The 21,297-nt window shown below is 41.2% G+C and overlaps 5 protein-coding genes across 9 annotated transcripts in view; 2 read left to right on the forward strand and 3 right to left on the reverse strand.

Moving 5' to 3' along the window:
• Nucleotides 1-861, forward strand: part of LOC108098835 (soluble guanylate cyclase 88E) — a 37,504-nt gene extending 36,643 nt beyond the window's left edge. For all 4 annotated transcript variants that reach the window (XM_017201991.1, XM_017201992.1, XM_017201993.2 and 1 more), the window contains 3 exons: nt 36-272; nt 332-616; nt 683-861. In XM_017201991.1, coding sequence (XP_017057480.1) covers nt 36-272; nt 332-616; nt 683-851 — 691 coding nt within the window. In that variant the 3' untranslated portion in view covers nt 852-861. The remainder of the gene's footprint in view (nt 1-35; nt 273-331; nt 617-682) is intronic.
• Nucleotides 862-1,849: 988 nt separating this feature from the next.
• On the reverse strand, nt 1,850-7,086 carry LOC108098834 (E3 ubiquitin-protein ligase RNF123). The gene is made up of 11 exons (XM_017201990.2): nt 6,649-7,086; nt 6,343-6,589; nt 6,049-6,194; nt 5,236-5,976; nt 4,894-5,176; nt 4,522-4,837; nt 4,052-4,461; nt 3,880-3,993; nt 3,170-3,820; nt 2,509-3,115; nt 1,850-2,448 (listed from the first exon to the last, which is right to left on the reverse strand). The coding sequence occupies exons 1-11, from the start codon at nt 6,810-6,812 to the stop codon at nt 2,129-2,131; spliced, it is 3,999 nt and encodes a 1,332-aa protein (XP_017057479.1). The 5' UTR covers nt 6,813-7,086; the 3' UTR covers nt 1,850-2,128.
• A 289-nt stretch (nt 7,087-7,375) lies between these two features.
• LOC108098907 (transmembrane protein 165) lies at nt 7,376-15,111 on the forward strand. Of its 2 annotated transcripts, XM_017202104.1 has the most exons (7): nt 7,376-7,463; nt 10,719-11,012; nt 11,074-11,364; nt 11,472-11,612; nt 12,560-13,141; nt 13,913-14,092; nt 14,367-15,111. In XM_017202104.1, the coding sequence occupies exons 2-7, from the start codon at nt 10,833-10,835 to the stop codon at nt 14,544-14,546; spliced, it is 1,554 nt and encodes a 517-aa protein (XP_017057593.1). In that variant the 5' UTR covers nt 7,376-7,463; nt 10,719-10,832; the 3' UTR covers nt 14,547-15,111. The 2 variants fall into 2 exon arrangements, with proteins under 2 accessions (XP_017057593.1, XP_043064907.1); XM_043208972.1 differs by lacking the exons at nt 7,376-7,463; nt 12,560-13,141.
• A 105-nt stretch (nt 15,112-15,216) lies between these two features.
• On the reverse strand, nt 15,217-18,636 carry LOC108098908 (serine protease inhibitor 88Ea). Its single transcript, XM_017202106.2, has 3 exons — nt 18,526-18,636; nt 15,691-16,691; nt 15,217-15,627 (listed from the first exon to the last, which is right to left on the reverse strand). The coding sequence occupies exons 2-3, from the start codon at nt 16,675-16,677 to the stop codon at nt 15,331-15,333; spliced, it is 1,284 nt and encodes a 427-aa protein (XP_017057595.1). The 5' UTR covers nt 16,678-16,691; nt 18,526-18,636; the 3' UTR covers nt 15,217-15,330.
• A 203-nt stretch (nt 18,637-18,839) lies between these two features.
• On the reverse strand, nt 18,840-20,878 carry LOC108098909 (serine protease inhibitor 88Ea). Its single transcript, XM_017202107.1, has 3 exons — nt 20,775-20,878; nt 19,258-20,251; nt 18,840-19,196 (listed from the first exon to the last, which is right to left on the reverse strand). The coding sequence occupies exons 2-3, from the start codon at nt 20,236-20,238 to the stop codon at nt 18,903-18,905; spliced, it is 1,275 nt and encodes a 424-aa protein (XP_017057596.1). The 5' UTR covers nt 20,239-20,251; nt 20,775-20,878; the 3' UTR covers nt 18,840-18,902.
• Nucleotides 20,879-21,297: the final 419 nt, after the last annotated feature.

Genomic DNA, 21,297 nt, shown 5'->3' on the forward strand with positions numbered 1-21,297 from the left:
GTTAAAGAACCATAAGCCAACTCCAAGTTGATCAGGAAAATCACCTTCTCTAACAGTAGCAGTCTGGATGCAGCCACTCCTCCAACAGCCGTGGCTGCCGTGGTGTGTCCCATGCGATCCAAGTCGCCTCCGATGTCCCAGCAACCCGTGGTCCAAAAGGTGCAGGCGAGCACCAGCAAGAGCGAACCCAATAGACCAGGATCAAAGGACTCCGTCTCGTCCATTTCCCTGCATTCACCGCCTCCACACCGATCGAATTCGGCGCCAGCCAGGTGGGTTTAACATTTATTGGTTTTAGGTAACCCTTCTTATTTCTTTGGCATTCCTATAGACCCCATTCCATGTCAAAGGCGGCTCGGAAGGCCTTCCTGGCCGCCAAGCAGACCAAAGCCATGGAGAAGCTGGACAAGATGATCGAGGAGGTCCACGAAGTGGAGTCTCAGTCCGCTGCAAAGGCGGCCAACATGCGGCTGGCCCTCTTTGGTCACGATGGAGGTGGTGGCGGTGACTTGGCCGCCGGTGGCTGTCCACTTTTTCTGCCACCGCCACCACCACCGCAGCAGCAACAGAGATTAATGCCCAGCTCCATTTCAGATTCAGGCCTCTGCAGTCATGGGTGTGTATAATTATCTTAATTAAAATTATTCATATGAACTTAAAATTCAATTAAATCCAATTGCAGTCACAGCCATGCACCAAGTTGCCATGCTATGGATCCGAAGATGAGCAACAGTCAGAGTTTCCAGCACTCGCCTCGCGGCGGAATCACCCACCAGTGCTGCAGTGGCTTTGGACACGGAAACGGACGACACTCGCACCGGATGCACTCGAATGCCTGCAGGATTCTGTAGAGAACCATCCCAGTACACAAATCCACATCCATATCATGTATACCGACACCGATTCTGCTCAATGTTTCCGCGCGCTTTACGGTTTAGTGATGATAACTAGTCGGCAATTATTAGGATTTAGTTAGTTGTTGAATCTCATAGTGTATAGAATAGATAAAATAATGTACCTACATGTTATATATATAGAGTATATATATGTAATCAACAGACTATAGATAGTCAACCAGGGCTTTTCAAATTTGGCAAGTCAGTGTCTAAATATGCTAAGATCTAATAATCAAAAGATTTCAAATTTCTTGACCTCTAAATATGACAATACCAAAGCGAAACTAAACTACAAAGGGAAAGTCATTTTCCGCATATTTTCATGAAACCACCTGAGGCAGAGTTTGCTCACAAAATAAACTAAACTAACTATATATGTATCATACATAAATCTCTAAATATTGTAGTAGTTAAATGGTTAAGTAGATTTTATGTGGACACGAATATTAAATAAATGTTTCCAAGAGAATGCAGAGTAATGTATTTTCTGAACGTGTTAACTAAAGGTCCAACTATTTCTCTGTTTGCGATCTGTTAAATGTTATTAGTTGCAGTTGGTGAAAACCTTTGTATGCAAACATAATAAATATTATAATAGCCACACAATAGTCATAAAGCTAAGGCAATTATAAACTGCTAAAATCGTATATTTCATCTTATTTTCTATCCCAGTTCCAATTACATTTGGATAATATGGATAAGTTTTATTTAAAATAAGTTTATTTTTTTGCTTTCAGAAACGGGAACAGCTTTATCTTAAAGAGATCTTTAAAACTATAAATCATTAAGATTTATACCATTCTAAGATTGTTTTGAAAATAAATGCATGCACTTTGTTTTGTTCTTTTTAATTAAATGCAGTTTCAACTGTCGGAAAGTAGACATTTAGTAAGATATAAATAATGGCAAATAAAAATGGCAAAATAGTCTGAAACAGAGAGCATAGATTGAAATATTGTGCTAGTTAATATATATTTTGAATTTGTAATCTGGCTAATACTTAATTTTTGCTTATTTTCAACTCTTTACATTGCACTTTTGGCATATCACATCTGAACTTATAATGGCAAGCATACAACTCAAATAAAAATTTTACGAAACGACACGAGTAAATGTACCTAAATATATGTATATATATACACTTAAAGCGTAGAAGTTTGTTTTCAAGATTGACTAGACTTGGTAGGGCTTGCGAAAGGAATATTTCCTTAATCGCTTTCGGTGGGTTTCCTTTAGGCCGTCTCCGCCATCGGCGACTGAACTGATTCCTCGTTGGAATAGATCAGCGTGCCATCCAGAGTCTCAATGGTTTGAATGGTGGTCTTGCAGTAGAAACACACCTTGGAGTTCATCATGTGCTGCATGATGCAGTCGCTGCAGGATTGATGCTTGCAGGGCGTGAACACGGCAGTGATTGGCTTGGCGCAACAAATGGGACACAGCGAGTCCTCCGATGGCAGTGTTATGTCCGATAGCAAAGTCTGCTTTACGCGTAAACTTTCAATAAGCCTACGCACGTTGTCGATCTCCTCAGAGGACACATGAGAGGGAACTGAAAAAGGATAATGGAGTTATATAGACTTAATATCAATGACCACTTTAATATACTCACAATCATTTAAGGCAAACTTTAAGATTGGCGGATCGGCCCGAATACGCTTGGAATTGTTTGGTAAAGGCACTCGCACATCGTTGGTCAGCGGATCGATGTGCGGCCTGGAAGAGGGATCGAAGTTACCTCGGGGAATATTCTTCTGCTCCAGCAAAGGCGTTCGTATTTCTCCCAGTGCGAACTCCAGTGTGGCGAACTGGAAGCTCGGATCGGTGAGGAAGGCGCGCGACACCCGGGTCACAATCTGCGGCCTCATATCGCTCTCCATCTCCTCCTGCATGAGGGCCAGCAGTATTCCTAGGGCAGCGGTCACAATGGGATAGTGGGTAACTGCATTCAGGTCCGCCGAGCACATGTCCACCACAAACTGGAAGCAACCCGGTGGCACTGTTACGCGGGAAAGAACCTGGCTGATAAGTTGACAGATGCGGTTTAGCAGCAGATCGCTGTTTGGGCGAGATGCATCCGTGACCACTTCAGGCGCCGATGTGATGATCATCTCAAGGCAACGCATCAGTGAAACTGTGAGCTCGAAACACATTGAACAAATCTTAAGTTGCTTGGGCTCGAACAGAGTGTTTTCCTGCCTCTGAGCTGTGTTTTGTATCTGAAAAACACAGGAATATATTTTTGGTTGAAGAAACAAAAATGATTAACTCACCTCCTGCAGCAGCAAAATAAATTCAGAGAAGGCCCAGTTTAGTTGACTTAACACCGAGTTAAGAAAGGCGGTGGCAAAGGGCTCATCCTCTACTAACTTGGCACCAATAAGCCGCTGAAAGTGCTTCGAGGGATTAGCTGGAGCCACGTTGTGAAGCAGTCCCGTGTGCGTCTCGTTTCTGGAGCGACTGCGGCAGAGTCCCTGGTGCAGAGGCAAAGAACCACCTTGCCACACGGAAGGTTGGCGAGAATCCTTATAGGCATAGCCCTCGCCCATCCAAAAACGCAACAGCAGCCAGTTGCTCTGGCCCCAAGCTCGGTTCTCATAGGGACGCAGTAGTGCTCGAACCAGACAAGCCTGCGCTCTTTTAGAAGTTCGCTCCAAGGCTCGCACTCCGGATTTGTGGCAGGTGAGTGTGCCTAGAGCCTGCAGAAGTGAGTCCTTGCAAGATGCAAGCACAATTCGCGGATCAGCGGAGTGAATGCCCAGAAATTCGGCTGCCGAGTTGACCGCGCATTCCGCATCTGAAGCTTCGAATTGGGCCTTCAAATCATGGTGACTGAAGTCCATCACGGCGTCCAGAATAATAGGCAGTGTATTCACATACACCTCAGGTACAAACGAGAACAAAGAACCAGCGTTTGAAGCGGTCTACAGTAAGGTATACAATTAAGTTAACTAAATGAAATATTAAGCATTAATTGACTTACCGTCATAGTTCGCAACATCCGCTCTACTAGCCAGATAAGCAGGGATCGTCTATGTCCATTTAAAGCCACTCCTCTCAACCAGATTTGCTTCCTTGAAAGAGTTATTGAGCGTGTCTGCAAATAATAAAATATAAAATATTTAAAACTACTAGTTTATCATTTAAAAACATACCGCAAAGACATTCTGGCGTTGACTGAACTTGGACCTTAGCTCGCCCATCACATGCTGGTGGTTTTCATTCATGCAGACATTGGCATGCTGTTCCAGGGCCACCAGCTTACGCTCTATGTCCTCGCGGTAGAACTTCGTTTCCTTGAGCACTTCGTTCAGAGCAGCGATCTCATCCCGCACGGTTGCAATCTTCACAATATATTTGTGACCCGCCGAGTAATAAAAGATGATGCAAAGATCCAGGAGCTCGCAGAGACTGGCCTCCATATCCGCATTGCCCGGAGCGGATTCGGTACTGCCGTTAGGTCTTGCGTTCAGGAAGTGAGTGTAGGTTGAATTGCTTGCTCCTTGGGTGTGCCCAACTACCGCAACATTGTTGATGTTCTCACCCAACAGGTAAAGGGTGGTATCTTTAATTATTAGGATTAAGTTTTCTGCTCAATTGACAGCATGAAAAATCAAAAACTTACCGACTTCATTGACCCGCAAGTTCTGCCGATCATCATCATAAATTTGCTGAGCGCGAGCAGCTCCTAACCTGGCGTCGATGTCACCGCGATGGACTTTTCTTAAATGGGACAACACTCCACCAACGCGATCAAAGTGCATATAATCAAAGGTGCCATCGATGAAATAATCAGTATTCACCTCCACATTCTTACTGGGCATTTCATCCTTAAACATGGAACGCGTCTGATCAATAAGAATGCTGAGGAAGGCGAGGGCCACTCGCGCATCCAGTGGATGCTGAATGCTCGACTGCATGAAGAAAAAGGCATGGAAGGGCTGGAAAGAAAGAAATGTTTAAGATTCAGTTAAAAATTATGCGTAACAATACCTACCCTTTGCTCCATGCTGAGATCAATTACATAGCGACGCATTTTGGACAGGAAGATCGAACGGCTCGACGGACTTTCACGCGATCCATCCGAGTTTATCAGAAGCGTGGATAGAAGGTCCTTTTGCGCCACATAAAGGGGCTCCGTGATCTTGCGCACCTTTTCCACAACAGTGAGATATTTATCCTTTGGTCCATCAATTCCCTCCGTCCAGGCCATGCTGTCAGGCAGCAGCTCTTGCATAATGTAGAACTCCAACGGAGGGATGTAGAGGAAAAAGGCCAAGCTAAATTGAAAGAAAAGGTAGATAGACATTTAATACAAAAAGTAGTTCCCGATTCTTACCAGTGCTTTCTGAACAGCTTTCCATCCAGCAGATACTTCCTGGTCTGCTCGTGCCGGCAGAGACAGTGCAGCATACCGAGAGTCTGGCGGTGCTTCTCATAGTCCAGGCCCTGGATGGTATGCGAATAGCTGCCCAGCAAAGCGTTGACCAGCTTGCGCAGGACAAACTTGACTTCGTCACCCTCCATGTAATTCCAGAAGAGGGACAACAACCCCTGAAGCACACTGTGTTTGTTCTCCTTCTCTGTCGCCAGAGTTGTTAGGCACGAAATCCTGTTAAGCAGCACGTCTTCGATAATGTAAGGATCGAATATCTCGTTGGTAAACTTCTCGATCAACAAGGTGGCAAAAATACAATACACCGTTTTCTTAGTTGAAACGCGAGCCTCCCCATTTGTCGTCGACGCCGTTTCATACTGGGCATTGTACTTTGAGAAAATACCAGCCAGGTTTATCAGGTAGTTCATTAGCAAATTGGCTCGCCGTAGCTTCAGGATGGGCCGTGCCATTAGCGGTTGAAAGCCCATTACCGGGTACATGAACGGACGATTGCCAAAGTTGGCCTCGATACCCTGAGTGTAGCCCAGCGAAATGGAGGCAAAGAAGGTTACACCCGGACCTTTCTCCAGTTTGTTGAAGGCCACTCCCATCGAACGTCCATTTCGGAAGTACTCGATTATTTCCTTATCCACATCGATGGTCACCCCAATCACGTCGCCGATTTGCCATTTGTCGCCATACCTGAAAGGGAGAATAGTATATTATAAAGAAATATACGTATTACAAAAAGGGAGTTAGTAATATTACTCTTACTTCTTGGTGGATATATGCCATATCTGCTGCTTGCTACCATCGTATCCGTAACTATACTTGGTATCGCCAACTCCACTGTTTTCATTAAACTGACATGAGTTCGAGCACCAGCCAATCTGCATGACACCTTTGGTGTGAAGGTGGATCTGGAAACACCAAAAAAGTTATCAGTACGCACGTGCAACCCACACTATTGAATACGAGTCGTTGACCGCCGGTCAACCACCGCCAAATCTACCACCCACTCCCCAATTTATGTCTTGCCCCACTCCCACTCCTTGTAAAAGCGATTACCTCATACATCCAGCGACCGCCGTACACGCAACAATTCGCCCGAACAGTATTAAAGCTTCCTTGGGAGCGCAGGGCCAGGCGATCCGAGGACACTCGCACCGTGGTCGTATAGTCTACATCAAATATTGTCAGATCCGGTCCAATACGGCTCTCCGTTTCCATGTAAAGGCGCCGAATCTCCTCATTGCTGTCCGTCTGGATTTGCTGGAACTTGTCATCTAGCCATGTTCGCACAATGAGCATTTGCCTGGGGAAAAATGAATCTATTTAGTAAGGATAAATCCCAGAGGTTGAGGACACTCCTACTTGGTCACGGACAAATCGGCGAGTTTTGCGGGCCGGGGTTCCGGCACCGTCGAGCAATTTGCTCCCTCCAAATCATCATCTAAGTCCGAATACAGATTGTCGTGGTCCACCTGTGCAAATATATCCTCGTTGAACACTTTCACGAATAATTTTGATATCGACATCTTGGCACTGTCATTTCAATGCTAGCTTTATTTCAGCTAGCCGAGTACGAATCTAAATCCCAGTCAGAGTCCGCTCGCAACAAAAAGGAAGTCTTTTCCTTTAGGGATGTGCAGCCCGGCACTCCTTGCGTGAGAATGTAACGGTTAGCAAGTATCGAATCACGAGGGAAAGCGATCTTTGAAATACCAAAATTTAAGCAAATACAAGGACACGAGTGTGGGACAAGAAATATGTACTGAGTGTTTTGGGTTTTAATATTTTCTCGTTTATTTATTTTCTGAGTTTATTCTGACATAACTACATTTGTAGCTATTTCTATGTGGAATAACAAAAAAAATGTGGAACTTTCAACTTAAAAATAATACTTTAAGGTGCAAGGGCTTTACTTTTTCATTTAAATGAAAAGAAATAAAACAAAAATATTAAATATTAAAAATTCAACTTTTCAATCCGCCCCGTGAAATATCGCAAAAATCTCTCTCTTTGCTACCACTGAACCGTATATCCATCCCATTCTTTCGCATGAACTCTGTCCGTCTTGCTCAAAAGGCGCCAACAGCTGTTCAAAACAAGCCACGTTGTTCAGTACTACTCGACTTTGACTGCTTCGCAACACCTTTATGAACAGAACAAAAATAATTTCTCGCAATGTAAGGACGTGTTTTTGTGCTCCTCTAATTCTGCTAATTAAATTAAAAGTTGAGATTGACTCACAGCAAATAAGTCAAAAAAGGGCAACTCCACTTTCCTGGCAAAGTGTTACTCGCGAACAATACAGTTACATCTAAATTGGTTAACAATTTGCTGTCGTCAGCGGCTAAGTGTTTTTGATAGTGATGCCCACCTGTGAGACACAAATAGCCAGATCTGGTTAAAAATCTCTAAAAATAATTGAGTGCAAAGTGAAACGCAATGGAAACAATGCTCATAATTGGGGGCTATTAAATACTTAAATTAGCAATCACACAGCTAACCTTGTGCCAATTACTTGCACCAGCGTGCTTTAAAAATCTGAGTTGATAAACCATATCTGAAGTGTTTAGCAATGCTTCGGAAAACCGTTAGATCTTGTTGTTGCGTATCTCACAAAAATAGAAATTCGCGAAAAAAAAAATAGAAGGGAAACGCAAATCAATGTCAAACCATTCGAAAACAAGAAAATTACAAAATACGTATCTGGGCAGGCATAAACGAATATTATTTCTGCTTTTATATACCCTACGCGATTGATTTATCTGCCCGTTCTCGACCCGTTTTTCGTTCTTATTTATTTTTTTGCGGAGCAATAAACGCAAATTTGTATCTGTGTGTGCTCGAGTTTGTAATTCGAATTCAATTAATGAAACTGGAAACATGTATATGTATTATTTAATTATTATTGACAGTGGCTCGTATGTTGTTTATTCTGCTACTTCTCTTAAACTTTAATTATAGTGCCAAGCCGCCCTCGCAAATAAGTAGTTTCTTATCACTCCTATTCATTACAAGTAATGCAAGACGACGTAACAGCGTAGCTCTCCAAGAATCAGCATATGTTTACATAATGATTGCTTTTGCGGGCTTTTTGTTTTCTCTCATTTTACTCGCAAATATCCCCCATAATCTTTTATTTATCGAGCGGGTATCCACTTATGTGACGCTAATGAAATATAAAAATAAACAGTACAGCACAGTGTTTTTGCTAAACAAATGGACAGGAGAGAAAAGTCAACGCAAAAATCATACCCCAGACTACCCAATAAACAATGACGAATCATGTTAAACAAAAGAGTAGGATGATAAAACCCCCTCTGTTCTTTTTTCCACCAGGATATTAAAAGATCTAAGAATCAATATAATTAGTCAGTAAGGCAAATAATCTTTAACAAAAAAACACATATTACAGACCTACAAACAATATCGTTAGCAAATATTAATAAAAATAATCCGGCACAGCAATAATTTAGTAAAGGAACATAGTAACATGCGTACATTTACCTGGATTCCCCAAGGGCACTATCTTCGATAAGTAATGTATAGGATTATCTGAATAGTTTAAAATTCAAACGAAAACAAGAAAACATGCATATACTTCGATAATCAATTTAATATTCGCAACATCAAAGTAAAAATCCCCCTAGCTACAATCGTATTAGCAAATAATTTACAAACATATATATATACAGATATAAAAATAAGGAGCATGCTCGTACGCATGTACATCAGATATAGTTGCCGATTACAGTTCAACTTTTTCACAGTTCTTTGGTCACGTATCTGTCTATTTTTATACCCTATCTGCTAAAGTCCTTTAATAAAAACAAAATGTGCTCTTTGAGATTATCACTTAGTGTGAGGCTTTTGTCACTTTCGTTAGAATAGCTATAAAAGAAGAAAAAGAATTTCATTAGCACACAACTTTGAAGTATATTGTTTGTTTTATTAGTAAACAATTCATTTATCTCTTAACTGTAATTGTGGTTCATTGTGTTTTAAACACTTAAAAAAAGACTCTAGTGGTTTCATTTAATTAAATCATATTTATAACCAAAATAATAACCTTCTATAAATATTTTACTAATCTCAGTTCCAACCTTTTGCGTTCGCATATCATTTCTGAAAGTTGCCATGCTTGTGGGTTAATTTAAGGGGTTACATGGGTTTCACGGTTTCAAAAAATCGATTTTTTTTTTTTTTTCTTTTTAGCTTCTGTAGAATTTCTAGAATATTGTCCTAAATTTTCAAGTTGATCCGAGTAATAGTCTCGGAGATACAGCCTTGAGAAGGTGGACGCTTGAGACCACTTTTATTGTCTCTTAAAACTTTAAACGCGTTTTTCTCAAATCTATGTTTTCAAAGTCGGTTGTCAAAATTTCTCGCAAACTACTCAACCGATCTTAATGAAATTTTACACAAGTATTCGAGATATCATTTACAAGGTATTGAACGAAGGATTTTTTTTTTTTCAATTACAACTATTTAAAAAAAAAAAAATGTCGAGAAATTTTCATCGAAATTTGCATTTTTTTTGTAAAAACGTCTGCCAAAAATCCAATTTTCATTTTTTTTTTTTTCCTTCGTCCAATACCTAGTTTATTGTCTATACTGAAACACGTTTTTTTTATTTTTACTTTGGATGATCCTGAAAGAAGTTCTGCTGACAACGCGGAGGCACCTTTTTTCCGAGGGACTGCCGGAAATGGCGTCGTAATGGCCGCCATATTGATATTTTTTTTGAAAATTTCACAAAATCTTTATTAAATATGTATCTTTTAAATAATAAAAAGTTTCATTGAAATATTTCATTTTTTATATGCAAAAAAAATGTTTGAAAAAAGGCCGTTTTTTACCCGAGGAAACCCATGTAACCCCTTAAGATAACAAACTGCGATCTAAGCAAAAAAATCCAAATATTTGACGCCCACACAGCACTTTCAGACATTTAAGATAAAATGATTTAGTATATATGAAGGAAAGACCCCATAGAGCATCTGTTATTTGACATAAAATCGTCTCCATTCCGGAATATTGGTTTGACCATTATCTAATCGATAGCTGAGTGCCTTTGCCTCTGACGTATTGAATGGTCGCTCGTGCGATGTCGAAGAATTCGTTTCGGCAACTGGGTTGTGACTGGGTTGTAGCAAACTAAGGGCAACGACTTTGATTGACCATATCAGACGACACTTGACGCAGTGCTCGCTTATCTGGGCTCCGACCTTCCCCCGTCAACTCCTTACCCCACCGAAATTGAGCCCAGTTTTGACTTGGCCAAACACAGACACGGGTGATTTTCTGTTTGCCTTTTATAAATAATGCCGCGGAGAACACTTGTTGCCCGATTAGCCATAAACATTGTGACTTACCCAGTGTATTTTACCCCTTGTGAGCGATATTCTCAACGAGTCCACTTTATTTCTTTACAGTCAGTCGAAGGCAACGGACACGTAAACGTTTAAAGTACAGCGGATAGCCCGAACACACAGATTTGCATGAGGCAGGAATAGAGGAGCGAGCGTTCCCATCCACAGACAGCGAAGATGTCACAAAATCAATCCTACTTCTGGCAGACGACCAGACACAATGTATACCTGAAGCGCTCGGCCAAATGGCACATGGCGCTGGCCCTCATGGTGGTGCTCACATTCGGCACAATATGTGCGGCCGAGGCACAACCGGATAGTGCGGACGATGCGGTCATTGAATCCGGAATACAAGGCGTAGGTCATCCGAATCACATTTTTCGATAAACCTTTAATCATTTTCTTTTGCTGGATGCAGAACCTGGAAATGCATGCAGATTTGAACAAGCCCACGGACCTGAGCTCTTTAGCGGAGAAACCAAAGGATGATGCGGATCGGCCAAAATCGAGGGGAAACTTCCTCGATGCGTTCACCGCATCGATCTCTGTTATCCTACTGACAGAGCTAGGAGATAAGACTTTTTTCATAGCTGCCATTATGGCCATGCGCCACCCGCGTTTAATTGTCTTTGGTGGAGCCATTTCCGCCTTGGCTTTAATGACGGTACTCTCATGCTTATTTGGCTGGGCAGCTAACTTTATTCCTAAGGTGGGTAAACAAACGATGAAATGAGACACAAACATTGCACTCTTTTACAATTGAATTTGCCGAGGCAGCTCAAGTTCACAAAATAACAACACTCGTTTTCTCCACAGATTTATACGTATTATATCTCAACTGCATTATTTTTAATATTCGGTTTGAAAATGCTGTACGATGGCTACAAAATGAAGCCGACCGACGCTCAGGAGGAATTGGAAGAGGTCCAAACTGATCTGCGCAAGCGCGAGGATGAGGTAAGTGGTCCTTGACGGATCCAAACTGTATATAAATACATAGTAGTTCCCCTAGTTGTTAAACTTTGTTTCAAGTAGTTTTGCTTGTTCGGTAATTTGTTGCTGTATTATAGTAATTAGTTTATTTAATGGCTTTTGTTAATAGCTGCGCTTTATTTCACTAATTATATAACCGCAATGAATGGCAACTTGTACAGAAAACAAAACAGAAGAATTGATACCACGCCAAAGCGATCACTTCATATGCCCCGCCTTGGTTTTCCAGTGCAACTTGAATTTAATATCATAACTTTGCTTGACACGAGAGCCGCGAACAATAACAAGCAGACAATTACTAATCAAACACGAACCCAGAGCTTTTCATAATTGTAATTACATCTTGATTGCATGCTAATTAAGATTCTTTATAGCCTCTAACCAAACTCTCCGATTACCTTAATAACCCTAAACAATATTCAAGCCGATCAACAAACAAAAAGGCGTGTGGAACAGCGTCAGCGAAACATCGGGACATACTCTCAGTTTTAGGTTGCGAATATCTTTTTTTGATTTATATATAATCGAACATTTTAAATCCACATATTCATATGCCACACATCTAAGCCTATGTGACTAATTGCACGATTCGCGCATATCAAATACAAGCGAGTTTCAAAAGTTTATTGATCAAAGCAAATTCTTACTAAACCAGAAAATCGTTTGAAATGGAAAAGCTTTTTGCCGAAACGCAAACTCCACCCGACTATTAATCAAAATCAAAATTATCTGCCAATCGACTTTCTAGCTAATGCAAATTTTTAATTGTTTTTCCTTTATGCAAAACGAAATTAAAAACAAAATATTTGATTTAACGTTGCCCCTGAAAATGTTAACGAAACGTGACAAAAAATCATAAAATACGCTCCACCTCGACGTTGATTTATTGGCCGATGATGATCGAATCGCAGTTGATGCGCAAGGCCAGCCGAATGTACGAGGATGCGGACGCCAAGCGAAAGAACAGCAACTCGGACAAGGAGGATGCCAGCGAACAGGCGCTCATCCATGGGCGCAATTCCCTTTCCACCGCAACAGGAGCAACCACTGTCGGCGATTCCGACATGCAGCACCGCCAGCGAAAGCAGCGCAACCAAAACCACCACAACAACAATAACTCGACCACCACCACCAACCATTCTAGTACTAAGCAAAATAGCTGTGATAAAACTGGCAACGATGACGTCGACCACCACGAATCGGAGGTCTTCCTCAAGGAGGGCGGCCGCATTGTCGAGCAGCTGAAGATGAAGTCCTTCCAAAGCAGCCCGGCCCACTCGGCGGCCTCATCGAACCAGACCGAACAAACGAACTCCATGGCCGCCTCTACGACCACCGTCGATGTCCAGCTGGCTGGTCATCCCACCGATCCGTCCGCAGGCGGCGCCCCGGAGCCACGTGCTCCGCTGGCCGGACACGAAAGCATGCATAGTCTCAATGGCAGCCTCAACGGGGACTCCGCCGGCAACGCCAATGGCTCCCTCAAAGCACGGGTTAGGCTAAAAACCGTACTCCAGATAACCCCGCTTCCGTTTCCCGTTCGATTATGTTTTTCGAAATTGGAATTGATTGATGTTTTGAATTGTGGGTTTTCACTATTTCGTTTGTTGCCTTTGGCTATTTAAAAACAGATAAACTTCATATGTGAGTTTGTAAAACAAAAATTATTTAAAGGATTATATGTAACATAGTGCTCTTAAAAATCAGGATTTTAATCAATTCTAATTCGCTAAAATTTAATCAGGGTCGAAATGATGAGGTCCGGGTTGCGCTAATCCAATAACCGACAACTTCTAATGTTTGTTGTTTATAATCATACTCGTTTCACGTGCTTTTTGCCCCAAAAACAATACCACACCAAAATAAAAACACACACAACACATCCAATCCGTGACACTTTACAGTCGCAAAACATAATCATCGGTTATTTTTTGAAAAAATGAACTCAAAGTCATCTGGCATTTGGTTTTGGGGCCACTGTCTTTTATTGCCCATTGGTTCCGTTCCACTTCCATTCGATTCGCACACATTTCACCAACTTTTTCTCTCTGCATGTTTGTTTTGAAGTGATCGTTTTTTAGTTTTCCTTTTTGGTTTAATCAGCAGGAAAAGTGGTATACACGTTTTCTTGTTCAAAAAGTATTTTCATGTCTTTTTAATTTGCTGTTTTTCCCTTTGTTTGCGCACATTTTCATCGAAGTTTTACAGACCCTTCAATGTTCCCTTACTAATTGATTAAAAATGAAAAATTCTTTCATTTGCAGCTGGACCGTGATGTGAATGCGGCGCTGGTAAATGACGCTGAGAGCGGTCGTCGTCGTCCACAAAAACGCGGTGCCACCTACTTCACCATGCGTATCCTGGCTCAAGCCTTCACTATGACCTTCCTGGCCGAATGGGGCGACCGCTCCCAATTGACCACCATTCTCCTCGCCGCCAGCAAGGTGAGTTGTTTGAATTGGTTCAAGAGATTGTAAACCAGTTGACAAGGTCAAAATGTTTATAAACGGTGCAGCAGTTTTAAAATAGATTTTTAAAATAGATTTGTGTTAAATCCATTTGTACGTAAAGCATTTACGTATTTGGTACAAGTACTTTTAAAACCTACTTTTAGTTTCTTATGATAACAAAAAAGCGTTGAGTTAAATTTAAGCTGCACCTTTTATAACTCTTCAAGGATTTATCAAGCCAATTAACTTGTATCATTGCTTTTTGCAGGACGTTTATGGCGTAATCACTGGCGGTATTATTGGCCACTGCATCTGCACTGGCCTGGCTGTGATTGGAGGTCGTCTTGTGGCTTCCAAAATCTCTGTACGCACTGTCACCATCGTTGGTGGCATTGTGTTCATCGGATTCGCTGTCTACGCTGTGGCCATTCCACCGGATGACATTTAAGCGAAAACCATGGAACTCCACACGAGATCGCCCGTTGACGACCCCACAATTAATTGAAGATTTAGTTATAGTTAAACTACCCCTAATACCCTGTTTTCCTCCGAGGAGCATCAGGCAAGGCGAGGATTGTATTGGTTAATGTAAAGACCAAGCTTAGCTTGCTTGCCAAACAACAGAACGAAACTAAGGAATAACAAAAGTGCCTTCAGTGCTTTTCGCTTTGGCCATGACATACAAATTTAGTTCACACACAATGAATTCTTCTGTTGCCCAATAGCCAAATAACCAACGTAACTTTGTCCACATTTTTAGTATTGCTTTGATTCAAACGTTCAGTTTCGGTTTCGTGTTAAGTATTAAAGATGATTGTACATACGCGTGCTAGTGCGAAGAGGTTGCCTAATCTCCTCCGGGTTGGAAGCCTCCCACATCCTTATTTGCATATTTGTTTACGTAGCAGTGTTTACTTAATAGAAACAACCAAAATATAACTTTGTAGATTTGGTTATTTATGCGATTTTTGTATGAACAACTTAGTAAATTGAGCAAATTATAAAAAGTTAAACATTGTTTTAATGGGAAATGTAAACTTGTCTTAACTTGTTTCTGCCTTATATCGATTGAATGAGTCTTCGAGTCCGGAGAGAAATAATGAATACGGCTCTTTGAATATAGGTTAAAATAATTTATTATCGTCTGTGCAAGTCAAAATGCTTACATGGTAATTCTGAGTCAAAACAAAATTTGGTTAGGATAATTGAAATGCACCCGGAAGCTGCCTCATCTATTGTTTCACCGTGCTCGGATCGCGATAGATACCCGTAAACAGAATTGATTTGGAGGTGCGATCGTAAATGACGAACAGGAACGGATGGTTGCACTCGAACTTGGCGGGTTCCACGGGTCGGGCCGATCGGTAGGTGAAGAGAGCTGTGGCCGCCGCAGCTGTGCTTCCCTCCTCGTCGACCTTGATCTTGGCCACGTGCCGGGAGTCACCGATGGAAATTGCCTCCGAGGTGAGATCATCGAAGGTGGCAGTGGTCTCGTCGAACATTTTTTTGATTCCCATTTTGGCAAGGATCTATTGAAAACAAACGGTTCAAAATAATTGATATGAATTCGTTAAGATCATTATTGTACTTACTGGGTTCAGTTCCAATCGCTGTTCAAACTCAAACTTGGGCAGAGAGACTTCGATTTCGCGTGGCATGGCCTGCCTGAGAGAATCCTCCAGGCTTTCGGCGTTTAGTCGGGATAGCACATCCTCCAGGGAGTTGCTGTTGAAGGGCGGCAGGATGAGCACCATCGAGATGTCCGAGTTCTCATCGGGCAGGCTGTCGGGCTTCTCCTCCGACTCAAAGACAGTGCGGTAGGGCATCTGAAGGACATGGGCGCGCAGCTGCTCATCCACGTTCAGCAGGAAGGCTCCCTTCTGCTGCATCATGGACACCAGCGAGAAGTTCGAGGGCGAAGTGTAGAAGGGCATCGGAACGGTTTTCTCCTTCTTGAACTGACTCAGCCACTGACCCTTCAAGTAGGCCGCATTGGCCAGGACCAATCGAGTGTGAGTACTGATATCATCACTACCAAGCATGTCGCGGATTTGGCCATAGGTATTGTTGGCAATCCAATCGTTGATTTCTTTACGCGCCTTCTCAGCTTGGTTCTTGAAGTCGATCGGCTTAACTTCCTCAGCCAAACGGGTCTCAGCACAGCTGGTCAGTGGCAAGTCCTTGGCGAAGAATATGCAATCCGCGGAGGAGAACTCCAGTGGCATACTGCTCTGTCGCTTCTGGCGGTTCTTCTTCTCCAGGATGTAGGCACTGCGAACCGTCTCCTTTGAGTCGGCCCAGTCCAGATGGAGCACCTCGGCCAGCTCCTTCTCTGTCTCGCCCGAGGAACTGAAGTAGGCGAGGAGCAGGGCATGGTAGGTGCTGTACGGCGAGAAGAAAACGTTCTCGTTGGGAGTGCTCTTGCGTATCGCATCCAGCATGGACACCGCGAAGTTCTGCTCTCCCTTGTAGAGGTTGAGCCGTTGGTCCAACAAATTCGCATTGGGCTCTACATCACATAATCCTGCCAAAGCGATGGCAGGCAGGACCACCATCAGGGATATACTAAGAATATGCATCGTGTAAAAACCAGCTGAAAAAAGAAAAAGAAAAAAGAAAATCAATAATTTTATTAATGCATACAACATGTAATAACTTTGGCATTTAATATTTATTTACTGGTAATAAACTTCAGTCAGGTAGCTACAAAGTGTCTGGCCCGCCGACCTTGTACTTTTAAATGTTTGATTTTTAAATGTTGAGACACTGTATGTATCTACGGACTGAGCCAAGACGTGACTGGCATCGAATCCTGCAATAATTCCGAAATTGTGGCTTCTTTTATAAATGGTTAACTCATCAATTGAGGCATGAAGAAGAAATTTAAAAAAAAAAAATGCTTAATGACAAAAGTATGACATCTAGGCAAAACCCGGACTAATTAAGGTAGCAGTTAAATTAGAAATACGAATTGTACTTAATGAGGAGGCGGCTTTTGTCAGTAAACTATTCCACTGATTACCCGACTAACACATTAAAGTGTACTGGTTGTCAAAACGCAATGGAGAAAATAAATATTTCCAGTAATTCAAAAAGTTTTCTGAATCATCTTGGTTCCTTATCTGGAATTTGTATTGAGTCAAATGACCTTGTTTTAAATATCAACAAAGATTTCAAAAATCAAATTTAATCTTCTCCTGAGCAACGATGCTTGTTAAAACGCTTTCGGCTGAATCCCCGCAAAGCTTTTCCACTTGATCAATTCGCTTGTTTTCTTTGGGGGACAGTTGCAACATCTTTGCAGCCACGACATAAAAAAGTGAAAGTTTCCGTCGCTCTGCACTCGAAATTCGCAATCCGAACATAATGAACCCATATGCAGTGAAGCATGAAAGAGCGTCCACGGATCGGGAGCTTTATTTTGGCTTTTGGCTATAGCTCCAGCTCCAGTTTTTCACCAGCTGAGCGATGACGAAGTCCGCGGTTGCGTGACTGCAGCCGCAGCAATGAAAAGCGCTTTGTGTAAAAATAAAAAAAACCCTAAATTAACCGATAACCGGTTGCAGATCCCACCGGTAGTCGACGTATAGTATATGATTCATAAACGGGACACATTGTTGGCGTTTCGTATTTAAGCGCGTATGCTCATTGTTGACCCTGTATTGGCGATTTTGTAATTGCCTTCAGTTGTTGTTACTCTTAGTTTTGTGCCTCGCAGACGTAACGCTTGGGATTTGCGCATGCGCGGCTTTTTTTCGGGCCGCTCTTGAGTTTTGGGAGAATCCAAAAATATTGAACAACCAGTTTGAACTGATAGGTGGCGGACATGTCTGACAAATTTAAGCTGCATTGAACTTGGCTTAATTAGCCTCGCAATTCATTAGAAGTGACTTTTTGCAAAAATAATCTATTCCTATCTAAGAGTATAAGTACAATTTTAATACCATTAAATTATATTTATTAACCTATACGAAATTCTGAGAAGAAGTAACCGGATTATACACAAACTCAGCAATTTTTATATGTATATGGGTTTTTCCCTTATTTTTAATTATATCATTAAAATAATCTATTTTTTTGCGTAATCTTGAAGTGAACTTGATCTTTATTACTTATAATTATTTGCTCTCTTTAAAATTTTAAATTTATTTATTTTTGTTGAAGTTCAAGGAAAATTTTAAACTTTATTGCAAACGTTGATAACTCAAAATAGCACAATTTACTGCCTCATTTGCGTGAGTCAAATATAAAAATCACATGCATATGTTATTGCGTACATATATGCAACCGTTTACATTTACACACCGATATGCAGATTAGTATTACAAAAATTGACTAGTATTACTGAAATGGGCTACGTTCCGTGAAAGGCCTATTAAAACTGGGACAAACACTTGACAAGCACTTATATCAATGATGGGAAATACCTTATTTAAGTGTAGGCTTTGATTGACACCAAAATCGTATTAAAACTTGGACCGCTTGCTCGTCTCCGGCTTTAACTATTAACTGAATCGATGCTCTACTGCAACAGGGGACTTAATAACGCCAAGCTCAGGTTTGATATCGATAACCGGAGATCGGCAACAGGTGATCGAAACCACTAAACGGTCACCTTAACAAATGGTAAAGTGGGTTGGTTTAGCAGGTGTCCTTAAATGGATTAAAAAGTGATAAATAATGTAACTACCATTAAAAAAATTTTTATTATATCGAAAATGTTTAATTTAAAAGAAATAAATTCAAATAAAATATTTAACACTTTAATAAATCGCGTTAAACGGGAAAAAAGATAAAGCTGTTTTTAGTACTTCATGGATTTAGGATCGCTGTAGACGCCGGTGAAAAGGATAGATTTGACTTTGTGATCGTAGATAAGGAACAAAAACGGATGGTCGCAATTAAACTGCGAGGGATCCGCAGGTCTAGCCGATCGACTGACGAAAAGAATAGTGGCCGCCGCCGCAGTGCTTCCCTTTTCGTCCACCTTAATCTTGGCCAAGTGCTGGGCTTCATCGATGGAAATGCGCTGGGAGGTTAGGTCCTCGAAGGTGGCACTGTTGGTAAACAGATTGGTAATGCCCATATTTCCAAGGATCTAAGGAAGGTAATAGCGATTAGGATGGTCTTCTGTGTATGTACCCATGTATTAATCTTACCGGAGTCAATTCCATTCGTTGCTCGAACTCGAACTTGGGCATTGACAATTCGACCTCGCGCGCCATCGCAGTCTCGATCAATTTTTCCAGGGTGCCAGGGTCCAGCTTGGAAATAACAGTATTTAGGGAAACGTCAGAGGAGGTGGGCAGAAGAAGCAGCATCGAAACATCGGATTGTTCCCCAGGAGTAGAAAATGGCGTTTCTTGCGATTTAAAAACGGTGCGGTAGGGCATATCGAGAAATTGAACTTGCAATTCTTCGTTGTAGTTGATTTTGAATGTGCCCTTCTGTTGCATCATGGGCACCGGTTCTTGTGCACGGGATGACATGTAAAATGGCTTCTGCGAGGTGCGCTGCTCATCGAACTGGCTAATCCAATCACCCTTCAAATAGGCGGCGTTGGCCAAGATCATCAGGGTTCTATCATTAATTTCATCAGAATTGAGCATGTCTTGGATCTGGTTGTACGTCTTGTTGGCGATCCAGTCATTGATTTCCCTCAGTGCCTTTTCCGGTTGGTACCTGAAGTCCATCTTCTTAATTTCATCGTAAAGGCGGTTCTGGAAGTTACTTTGCACTTTAACAGATTCGTCCACGAAGATGCGGTTCGCAGAGGAGAGCGTCAGTGGACTTTGGCGCCATCGTATGCTAGATTGCACTTTTTCCATTCTATATGCAGACCGCACCGCCTCTTTAGAGGAGCTCCACTTAAGGTTTAGTCCATTGTACAGCTGTTTTTCCGTTACTCCTGAGGATCCAAAATAGGCCAGGAGGAGGGCGTTGTAGGTGCTGAATGGGGAGAAGAAGAGGTTGCCGTTTGGTTGGTGTCTGCGGACTTGTTTCAACATGGAAATTGAAAAGTTCTTTTCTCCCTCGAATATCCTTGAAAAGCCGTTAAGAAGATTTGAGTCGGGATTTTCGAAGCCGGCGAAAGCCATCACTGGGAATAGTCCCAAAAGGACAAAGCTAATCGCACGCATTTCTGGACTGTATCTAGAATTTTTAGAAAAAATAATTTTAGGCAAGCAATATAAATTTTTTATAAAATGAATCATTTTTATATGAACCACGTTATCAAAATTGAATATGTGTATGTAGCTGAAGCTACAAGCTCCGGGGATAGACGATAATAAAAACCACTTATTAAATTATTTTAAGAAATACTTCTGCTTATTATGAATCACGTTATCGAAAAGAAATATATGTAGTGTTTATGATTCCGCTTTGGTAATCTTGTAAATTAATAAGGCGGCACGTAAACATTATTCGGATGACAAATATAAGATAAGAATATTTTTAAATTTTATGGAAATAAGTTTGTTTTAATCTTACAAATATATACAAATACAAAATATTACATGTTATTTAAAATGATAAGAAAATTTAAAAGAAAACATGTGTTTGTGTGTATTAAGTGATTTTTTTCAACAAAGCTTTTGTTATTAACGTTATATTCAAATCGATAAAAGAGCATAGACCTAAAAAGATTTAAGATCTTAAATAATGTAAGCAATACCTTCAAAAGAGATGCAGAAAAATTGTGTTCCTCAAAAACTTAATACGTCCAATTACTTGCGATTCTACTCTTGAACTAAATCTTTAGGAACAATAAACTTCCAAGCTCGGTTTCCAAAGCGATAAGGTTGCACACTGATGGTCTCACCAATCCTCAGCATATATTTTCGCTCTTTTAATTAATCTAATAAATTTCAATAATCACAAACGCATTTTTTCTTTAAATATTTTTTTTATTATTTAAAAGCGAATTAGGTCTGTTTTTTTTATAACAATACAAATTATTTTCTAGAATTTTTTTAATCCTTTTCTATCCTAAGATCACTTGGTGATTAACAAGGATAATTTGCAAAAAATCATAAACCCTGAAAAGTAAAGCAAAAGAACAATTGTAGGCGACATATAGGTTTTTTTAATTTAAAGTAATTACCTTAGAAGAAGCTTTACTATATGCCTATATGCCAATGATCACAACTTTTCACAAAACCGTGACCGCAGTCCGATAACCGATAACCTCTAATGCT

Source organism: Drosophila ficusphila, unplaced genomic scaffold, assembly GCF_018152265.1.
Source record: "Drosophila ficusphila isolate 14025-0441.05 unplaced genomic scaffold, ASM1815226v1 contig_791, whole genome shotgun sequence".
Taxonomy (NCBI): Eukaryota; Metazoa; Arthropoda; class Insecta; order Diptera; family Drosophilidae; genus Drosophila; species Drosophila ficusphila.